Source organism: Eriocheir sinensis, unplaced genomic scaffold (assembly GCF_024679095.1).
Source record: "Eriocheir sinensis breed Jianghai 21 unplaced genomic scaffold, ASM2467909v1 Scaffold467, whole genome shotgun sequence".
Taxonomy (NCBI): Eukaryota; Metazoa; Arthropoda; class Malacostraca; order Decapoda; family Varunidae; genus Eriocheir; species Eriocheir sinensis.
In genome coordinates this window covers 109428-120000 of record NW_026111795.1, presented here as the reverse complement: position 1 = coordinate 120000, position 10573 = coordinate 109428, and the positions used below count along the sequence as shown (strand labels likewise).

The 10573-nt window shown below is 44.0% G+C and overlaps 1 protein-coding gene across 1 annotated transcript in view; it reads right to left on the bottom strand.

The window, feature by feature from the left end:
* LOC126992451 (peroxidase-like protein 3) overlaps positions 1-6941 on the bottom strand; it is a 10629-nt gene extending 3688 nt beyond the window's left edge. Inside the window, exons 1-6 of the mRNA XM_050851201.1 lie at positions 6805-6941; positions 5493-5667; positions 4721-4889; positions 3903-4072; positions 2734-2842; positions 1945-2117 (exon numbers count right to left, since the gene is read on the bottom strand). Coding sequence (XP_050707158.1) covers positions 1945-2117; positions 2734-2842; positions 3903-4072; positions 4721-4889; positions 5493-5574 — 703 coding nt within the window. The 5' untranslated portion in view covers positions 5575-5667; positions 6805-6941. The remainder of the gene's footprint in view (positions 1-1944; positions 2118-2733; positions 2843-3902; positions 4073-4720; positions 4890-5492; positions 5668-6804) is intronic.
* Positions 6942-10573: the final 3632 nt, after the last annotated feature.

Below are 10573 nucleotides of genomic sequence, written 5' to 3'. Positions count from 1 at the left end.
AATATGGAGAAGAAAAAAGTTTGAATGAGAAAAGGAGGAGGAGGAGGAGGAGGAGGAAAGAAGTTTGAATGAGAAAAAGGAGGAGGAGGAGGAGGAGGAGGAGGAGGAGGAGGAAAGAAAAATATGGAGAAGAAAAAAAGTTAGAATGAGAAAAAGGAGGAGGAGGAGGAGGAGGAGGAGGAGGAAAGAAAAATATGTAGAAGAAAAAAGTTTGAATGACAAACAGGAGGAGGAGGAGGAGGAGGAGGAGGAGGAGGAAAGAAAAATATGGAGAAGAAAAAAAAGTTTGAATGAGAAAAAGGAGGAGGAGGAGGAGGAGGAAAAAAGGAAGAAAAGGAGGAAGGAGGAGAAGGAGGCTTGTGAGTGTGTGAGTGCGTGCGTGCGGGTGAAAGTCAGATTCAGATCCTAACATGAAAAATGAGTGTAGGATCACCACAACCTCTTCTAACCCCACCCCACACACAAAAATGAGTGCATTCGTGAGTGAGTGCGTGTGTGTTCGTGAGTGAGTGCGTGTGTGAGTGCGTGTGGGTCAAGTTACTCACGTTTCTGCCACAGCTGCCGTTCGTGTTGCCTCATAATCCCCCAAGCCTTGACACCCGCGCTAAAGCAATCCGTCAGAAGCTCCTCGGCCTCCCGCATAGCCCTCGGACTCAACTTCAAGTCCTCACTCCCTGCTTCCGACCCCTGCCCACCAGCGCTTGCATGAGGTCAGGGGTCACGCGTTGGCCCCCCCAGGTCGGGCATTGCGTCCTGGGGTGTCCGCTTGGGGTCAGTCTGGGTCGGGAGTTAGTCTGTCGCTTCGTTCTGGGTCCTGGGTCAGTTGGTGTGTGTGCTAGAAGGTGTTAGTGGCAGTCAGTCAGAGAGGGGAACATGTGTTAAGGTAAATGTGTGTATTTACCTTGTTGTATTTACCTAGTTGTAGCTGTAGTTGTAGGCCTGGGCTTTACGCTCGTGTGGTTCCGTCTCCGTATCTATGGAGTGTGTGTGTGTATGTGTGTGTGTGTGACCTACCATGTGTAAGGGGTAGAGTGTGTTCGGTGTGTGCGTTAGGGTGTGCCGGCAAGCTAGTCTTCACGGCATCTGTAAATTACACCTGGGACTTCGCTGAACACGCTATACTGTGATTTATACCTGATTTTTAAGTGTTATATTTGTGTTTATTATGGGATTATTATGTTCCAGTGTGTGTCATTGTTAAGTTGGGCTCCATGGCTACACACACACACACACACACACACACACACCAATCACTAGTCATGTCAGTATAGTTCTGTAGATTTCGATAGGCCTTTTCCATAAGTAAACACACACACACACACACACACACACACACACACACACACACACACAATCACTAGTCATGTCAGTATAGTTCTGTAGATTTCGATAGGCCTTTTCCATAAGTAAACACACACACACACACACACACACACACACACACACACACACACACACACACACACACACACACACACACACACACCAATCACTAGTCATGTCAGTATAGTTATGTAGATTTATATAGTCCTTTTCCATAATGAAACACACACACACACAAACACACACACACACACACACACACACACACACACAATCACAAGTCATGTCAGAATAGGCCTCCCATAGGCTCACAAGATGGTCAGAGAAAAATAATAATAATAATGTCATAGTCAAAGTAGGTCATTGTGTGTATTTGGGGTCATCCTAGGTCACTCCCTCCCTCCATCCTTCCCCTGTACTGACCTCACTATCATCATCATCATCATATTATTATATTACATACTACATATAGATAAGTCTCTCTCTCTCTCTCTCTCTCTCTACACACACACACACACACACACACACAGAAATATACACTTAGAAATATTAACTGCTGAAATTAAAAAAAAGAAAAAACACACACACACACAAACACAAACAAACACACGCAACACTCACGTGCTTCCCAGAGGTTCCACTCGGAGTCCCTCATGTTGGTAATGTCGCGCCTGGCCCTCTCAATGCTCTCCCGAAGCATCTTGTCGGGAATGATGAAGTTGGGGCTGGCGGTCTTCCACTTCGTCAGGTCCACACCCTTGATATGCTTCCCCTGGCAGGCCATTGGTGCATTCCTGTGCGTGGAGAGCTTGGTTAACTATCGCCTGGTTCTCTGTCTGTCTGCCTAGCTACCCGTGCCTTTCCTAACCAAAGCCATCCCCTCATAGTGACAATATAAGAACTTGAGAACATAAGGAGGGTGCAAGAGGCCATTGGGGTGTTCCTGTGTGTGGAGAGCTTGGTTAACTATCGCCTGGTCCTCTGTCTGTCTGCCTAGCTACCCGTCCCTTCCATAACCAAAGACTTTCACTAGTAATTACAATATATGAACTTGAGAACGTAAGGAGTCTGCAAGAGGCCATTGGTGCATTGCTGTGGGTGGAGAGCTGGTTAACTATCACCTGGTCCTCTGTCTGTCTGTCCAGCTATCCGTCCTTCCTTAACCCAAAACATTCCTCATAATGGCAACACATGCATAGACGTAACACATAGCTCGTCACATAAAAACACACACACACATCTATCCAACATTCACGTTCTATCTATCTATGTAACTATTTTCAAACAGGCGATCTGGCGCTCTGAGATGCTTAAGAATACAAGCTTAAAACTATCGTAAACACACTTATTAAAACAGCACATACTGACTCATACAGAACCTCATAGTTTGACCGTCATTCTCATACTTACAGGAAGGAATCAGCCTCCAGCATGACCTTGGGCTGGACGTGCTGGAGCTTGTCGCTGCTGTCGCAGATCACACGTCCCAGGCTGGTCTTGCAGAGCTCGTAAAGTTGTTCTGAAAGTGTTTATTGAACGTACGTGAGCCAAAAATTGACTTGGTATATCTTTAAACACTATCTAGATATATGTTATTGGTGACGCAGGACAATATTTAGGTTGGGAATCTTAACTAGGTAGCAGCGACGGGCCAAATTTGTGTCTTTACCGTGTAGCAGCGACAGGCCAAATATGTGGCTTTACCGTGTAGCAGCGACGGGCCAAATTTGTGGCTTTACCGTGTAGCAGCGACGGGCCAAATTTGTGGCTTTACCGTGTAGCAGCGACGGGCCAAATTTGTGGCTTTACCGTGTAGCAGCGACGGGCCAAATTTGTGGCTTTACCGTGTAGCAGCGACGGGCCAAATTTGTGGCTTTACCGTGTAGCAGCGACGCCAAATTTGTGGTTTTACCGTGTAGCAACGACAGGCCAAATTTGTGGCTTTACTGTAGCAGCGACAGGCCAAATTTGTGGCTTTACCGTGTAGCAACTACGGGCCAAATTTCTGGCTTTACTGTGTAACATCGACAGGCCAAATTTGTGGCTTTACCGTAGCAACGACGGGCCAAATTTGTGGCTTTACTGTAGCAGTGACGGCCAAATTTGTGGCTTTACTGTAGCAGCGACGGGCCAAATTTGTGTCTTTACTGTGTATGACGGCCAAATTTGTGGCTTTACCGTGTAGCAGCGACGGGCCAAATCTGTGGCTTTACCGTAGCAGCGACGGGCCAAATTTGTGCCATGATATAACACCCCCCAAAAGATGATACATAAACTGATCACAAATGCTTTGATATATATTATGAAATGGTTTGTATGGATGATGATTTTCCTCATTTTTCTTGCTTAGAAGGACCATTCAGAAACATGATACCCGCTGTTACCAGGTTAAACACTTCTCTAAACACACACACACACACACACACACACACACACACACACACACACGCACACACACAGACCGATGCTTAATTTACGATGTTTTTGTTTGTATCTATGTATATGATGTTTTGATAGCAATAAATATTTACTTACTAATCTACACACACACACACACACACACACACACACACGCGTACCCTTAGTGAATGAGGAGGGCGGGATGTCGTCCTCATACCAGTAACGATCGCCTCGCCTCAGGTGGTGGAACTGGCGACCAATCAAACAGCCAAACGTGGGCCCGACCAGCGCTCCACAGTTTGGCTTTTCCGCGAGTCCACCGGTGAAGAGATCCACATCATCCACATGCCTGGGAGATGGATGAGAGTTACCACATTGTTAGTAGAGGTTGTAGTAGTATTTGCAAGGCATTGTTAGTCTAGTGCAGGATAACAAAGGCCTTTCCCAATGTCTCCATCTTGAAGGGAAAGGCATCTTGTATTCTCAGGGCTAAAAAATATATAAGAAATTGTGTTAACAGAGAAATGTATGGGGGTTAAGATCACAGACTTAAGGCTTTGATACAAGGCTTCCTTACTTATAAATCCCTTGTAGTTTCTTGGTGTTTTCCAGGGCAACGACATCACTGAGGTCTTGGAAGGAGACAGCTTTCAGGAGGCAGCTAACATTAACCTAGGACAGACCTGACCTAACCCACTACCTCCTTGCTATCATATTAAATCCATAAGAACTTAAGACTGTACATAACGGTCTGACAGCTAACATTAACCTGGGACAGACCTGACCTAACCCACTACCTCCTTGCTATCATATTAAATCCATAAGAACTGAAGACCTTACATAACGGTCTGACAGCTAACGTTAACCTTGGACAGACACAGACTAGCCGGAACACACTATAAACACTGCTTTCGGCTTCAGGGACATTCTCTAGTGCAGAACAACATAGGCATTTCCCAACAAGCAAACTGAAGCTACCAATACAAGGCTTCCTTACTTATAAATCCCTTGTAGTTTCTTGATGTTTTCCGGGGCAACGACGTCACTCAGGCCTTGGAAGGAGGCAGCTTTCGGGAGGCCGCAGAGGTGCCTCCAGCGGTTGTATCCAGCGATGCCGTGGTCACGCCCCTGCTGCAGGATCTGTGCCGCCAGGTCCAGGCCAACACCTGATAGATAGATAGATAGATATTGAAAGATAGAAAGAGATATATGACCAGCAATAGGTAATACACACACACACACACACACACACACACACACACACACACACACACAGAGGAGGAGACAAGGAAAAAGAAGAGGAGGAGGAAGAGGAGAGAAGAAGAGGAGGAGGAGGAGGAAAGCAAAGAGGAAAAAGATGCAGAAGATAAAGCAAAAGAGGAGGAGGAGGAGGAGGAAGAGAAAGAAGAAGAACAAGAACAAGAAGAAAAAGAGGAGGAGGAAGAACAAGAAGGTGATGCAGAAAAGGAAGAAGAGGAAGAAGAGGAGGAGGAGGAGGAGGAGGAGGAGGAGGAAGAGAAAGAAGAAGAACAAGAACAAGAAGAAAAAGAGGAGGAGGAAGAACAAGAAGAAGATGATGCAGAAAAGGAAGAAGAGGAAGAAGAGGAGGAGGAGGAGGAGGAGGAGGAGGAGGGGAAAGAAAAACAGACACACGTACACATCACACTAAATACACACAATAAAAATAAAATAATAATAATTCAAATAAAATGAAGAACAAAAAATATAAAATCCCTATATACCCACCCCCACCATACCCCCATACCCACCAGTCTTAGCGTCCTCGAACATCTTGCTGGTCATGGCTTCGGAAATGGCCATGTCCTCGTTCTGGGCGTGGGAGCTGACCATCCCCTCAAGGATCTCGTCGAACTTGCCTCGCTCGTAAAGGTCGAAGGGTGCGTAGAAGGTGCTGGCAATGGGGCGTTCCTTGACCTTCTGACCCTGTGGCGGGGGAGGAAGAAGAGGAGGAGGAGGAGGAGGAGGAGGATGAGGAGGAGAGGAGGAGGAGGAGGAGGAGGAGGAGCAGGAGGAGGAGGAAGACGACGAGGAGGAAGAGGAGGAGGAGGAGAAGGAGGAGGAGGAGAGGAGGAGGAAGAGGAGGAGGAGAAAGAGGAGGAGGAGGATGGTTGGTTAGCATGGAGTGAATTTGAGAAGGAAGAGGAATAAGAGATGGAGGGGTGGAGGAGGAGGAGGAGAAGGAGGAGGAGGAGAAGGAGGAGGAGGAAGAGGAGGAGGAGGAGGAGAAAGAGGAGGAGGAGGAGGAGGAGGAGGGTTGGTTAGCATGAGTGAATTTGAGAAGAAGAAAGAGGAATAAGAGGAGGAGGGGGTGAAGAGGAGAAGGAGGAGGAGGAGGAGGAGGAGGAGGAGGAGGAGGAGGAGGAGGAGGAGGAGGGTTGGTTAGCATGAGTGAATTTGAGGAGAAGAAGAAGAAGGAGGAGGAGGAGGAGGAGGAGGAGGAGGAGAAGGATGATTGGTTAGCATGAGTGTTTGTCTCTACCCGTCCTAGTAAACACAACACCAGCCCCCCCTAGACAACACATGCAACACTAGAATCACTTACTGTCTCTCTCTATCATATCCTGTCCCCATATAAACAGCACACAGTTTGTCTCTACCTGTCCTAGTAAACACAACACCAGCCCCCACACAGCACTCACAACACTAGAATCACTTACTGTTTCTCTATCATATCCTGTCCCCATATAAACAGCACACAGTTTGTCTCTAACTGTCCTAGTAAACACAACCCCCCTCCACACACACACACACACACACACACACACACACACTCAACACTAGAATCACTTACTGTTTCTCTATCATATCCTGTCCCCATATAAACAGCACACAGTTTGTCTCTAACTGTCCTAGTAAACACAACCCCCCTCCACACACACACACACACACACACACACACACACACATATGCAACACTAGAATCACTTACTGTTTCTCTATCATATCCTGTCCCCATATAAACAGCACACAGTTTGTCTCTACCTGTCCTAGTAAACACAACCCCCTCCACACACACACACACACACACACACACACACATGCAACACTAGAATCACTTACTGTTGTGCCGTGTATTTCGTCGCCTCCTCGGAAATGAGTGCAATTCTGGATATGTTCTTTGCGACAACCTTGGTCTTGTGCGAGGCGGCCATGAACCAGGCGGGGGTACCAGGGACCTGCCGCGCCCCTGTGGCGGAATAATGATAATAATACAGTGAGAGTAGTATTAGTGATGAGAAGGGAAGGAAGGAAGGGAAGGAAGGGATGGAGTGTGTGATTGAGATTGCTAGAATATTTAGTAGTAGGAAGGGAAGGAAGGGAAGGGAAGGAAGGGAAGAAGGGAAGGGATGGAGTGTGATTGAGATTAGTTAGAATATTTAGTAGTAGGAAGGGAAGGAAGGAAGGAAGGAAGGAAGGAAGGGAAGGGAAGGGATGGAGTGTGTGATTGAGATTGGGTTAGAATATTTAGTAGTAGGAAGGGAAGGGAAGGGAAGTGATGGGAAAAGAAGGGAAGGGAAGGGATGGGAAAAGAAGGGAACGGAAGGAAGGAAGGGAAGGAAAAGAAGGGAAAGTAAGGGATGGAGTGTGTGATTGAGATTGGGTTAGAATATTTAGTAGTAGAAAGGAAGGGAAGGAAGGGAAGGAAGTGATGGGAAAAGAAGGGAAGGGAAGGAAGTGATGGGAAAAGAAGGAACGGAAGGAAGGGAAGGGAAGGAAAAGAAGGAAGGAAGGAAGGATGGAGTGTGTGATTGAGATTGGGTTAGAATATTTAGTAGTAGAAAGGAAGGGAAGGAAGGAAGGAAGTGATGGGAAAAGAAGGAAGGGAAGGGAAGGAAGGGATGGAGTATGTGATTGAGACTGGGTTAGAATATTTAGTAGTAGAAAGGAAGGGAAGGAAGGGAAGGAAGGGAAGGAAAGGAAGGGATAGGAAGGGAAGGAAGGGAAAGGAAGGGAAGGGAAATGGAAGGATGGGAAGGAAGGAAGGAAAAGAAGGAAAGGAAAGGAAGTGAAGGGAAAGAAGGAAGAGAAAGGAAGGGAAGGAAGGGATGGGAAAGAAGGAAGGGAAGGAAGGAAGGGAAAAGAAGGAAGAGAAAGGAAGGGAAGGAAGGGATGGGAAAAGAAGGAAGGAAGGAAAGGAAGGGAAGGAAATGGAAGGGATGGAAGTGAAGGAAAAGAAGGAAAAGGAAAGGAAGGAAGGAAGGGAAGGAAGGAAGAAAGGAAGGAAGGAAATGGAAAAATAAAATATAGAGAAGGGAGGAGGAAGAGGAGGAGAAGAAAGAGAAGGAAAAGAATGGAGGAAACACACACACACACACACACACACCACAAAACCCCCACACACACACACACACACACACACACACACACAAACCTCCCCCTACACACACACACACACACACACACACACACAAACCTCCCCTACACACAAAAAAAAAAAAAAAAAAAAAAATAAATAAATAAATAAATAAATAAATAAAGTTAAGATCACAGAAGGCGGCTGAGGATATTTTGTACAGAACAACTAAATTAAAGGAAACAGAAGATTGCAAGGATATATACATAAAGAAAAATATAAATGAAGAAGAAAGAAGGAAATGGAACGAACTACTAGCAGAGGCGAAGGAGAAGAATAATGAAAGATCTGTGGAAGAAAAGGAGATATTTTTGGAGAATAGTAGGGGACCGAGGCAGAAAGTGGTACACAAGAGAGAGGATAAAGAAGAACCAAAGTTAGAAAAGATAGATAAGAGTAAATGTTTAAGAGTGATGTATACAAATGTAGATGGATTAATAACTAGTAAATTGGAACTGCAAGATTTCATAAAGGAGAAAGAACCAATGATCGTATGCTTAACGGAAACCAAACTGAACGAAGCTATTAAATTAGAGATAAATAAAAACTATGATATATGGAGGAAAGATAGAATGGGCAAAGGGGAGGTGGAGTGATGATAATGACAAAAAGGAGTTAACAGTGAAAGTGGTAGAATACGGTGAAGGTAAACCTGAAATTGCGAAAGTAAATGTGGAAACCAAAACAAGGAAAGGTTGACAATTATAACCGCATATGTACCACCTAGAACAAACTCTTGGTGCAAGGAAGAGCACGACACTATGATCAATGACACTATACGGAGTTTAAGCAAAATGCTAAAGGAAGACAAAAAAGTTATGCTAGTTGGTGACTTCAATTGTAAAGAGATTGACTGGGAGACATTCGAGAGTAATAGTGGAGATAACGCATGGGGAGATAGATTCCTAAGATTGATGATGGAGAATCTTATGATACAAAGAGTGAATGAACATACAAGATATAGAAGTGACGATGAACCGGCAAGACTGGACCTAGTACTAACAAAAGGAATATACATCAAGGATGAACTAAGGTATGGATGTCCACTGGGCAAGAGTGATCATGTAACCATAGAGATTGATACAGAAGTGGAGGTTACTAAAGAGGATGAATCTTACAAATCAAACAGGCTAAACTATATTAAGACAGACATGGAAAACCTTCGGAAGTTTGCGAGAAAGTGGAATGGGATGAGTTACTGAGAAAAATAAAGTACAAGAAAAGTATGATATCTTATGGAAGCCTATAACACTGGTGTCAAAAATATGTACCGTATACAGACCCAAAGTTAAGGGTAGGAAGGACTGGTTTAATGCCAAATGTGCAAACGCAAAAGAAAAAGGACAAAGCATGGAAAAAGACTAAAAGAAGGAATAATCAAATAAACAAATAATAATTCATAATTTCGAGAAATGAATATTTTAAAATAATTAAAGAAGAATAAAAGTGATATTAGAAGGAGATTGTTTAAAAATGCAAAGAACAGCCCAAGTTGTTTTACAGATTTATAAATGGGAAGACTAAACCGAAAGAAACAATAGAAAGACTGAGAGACGGAATGTGGAAGTCAATGACCCTAAAGGTATGGCAGAGTTATTAAATAGAAAATTCCAGCAAGTCTTTACCAAAGAAACAATCTTTATTATGCGCCACAAGAGAATAAAATAGAAGTTCATATGGAAGAGATTATGGTAAACAAAGAAGAGATCCATAAATTACTGGGAGAACTAGAAGATGGAAAAGCAGTAGGACCGGATGGAGTTTCTGGGTATATTTTAAAAAATGTAGAGATGAATTAATTGTTCCAATATACGACATCATTAGATGCTCAGTAGCAACAGGTACGGTGCCCAATGAGTGGAGAAGGGCTGAAGTGGTCCCTATATAAAAGTGGAAGGAAAGATGAACCTTCAAACTACAGACCCATATCCTGACAAGTGTTTTGTGCAAAATATGTGAGAAAATAATAAAGAAGCAGTGGACTAAATTTCTAGAAGAGCATAAGTTAATTACCAGCAAACAATATGGATTTCAAAGGGCCGATCATGTGTTACAAACTTACTCAGTTTTACTCAAGAGTGACAGACAGAACTCAGGAAAGGGATGGATGGCTTGATTGTATTTATCTAGATTTGAAAAAGGCCTTTGACAAAGTTCCACATACAAGACTATTATGGAAACTGGAAAATAAAGGAGGATTGAAAGGAAATATGAAAAAATGGATGGCAAGCTACCTAATGGGAAGGGAGATGAGAACTGTGGTCAAGGACATAAAATCAGAATGGAGAAATGTAGAAAGCGGAGTACCACAGGGTTCAGTATTAGCAGCGATAATCTTCCTGGCATATGTAAATGACATGGCTGAAGAGTTAATAGCTACATAAACCTGTTTGCTGACGACGCTAAATTACAAAAAACATATAAGAAACAAAGAAGATTGTGAAATATTGCAAGAAGACCTATACAAAATTTGGA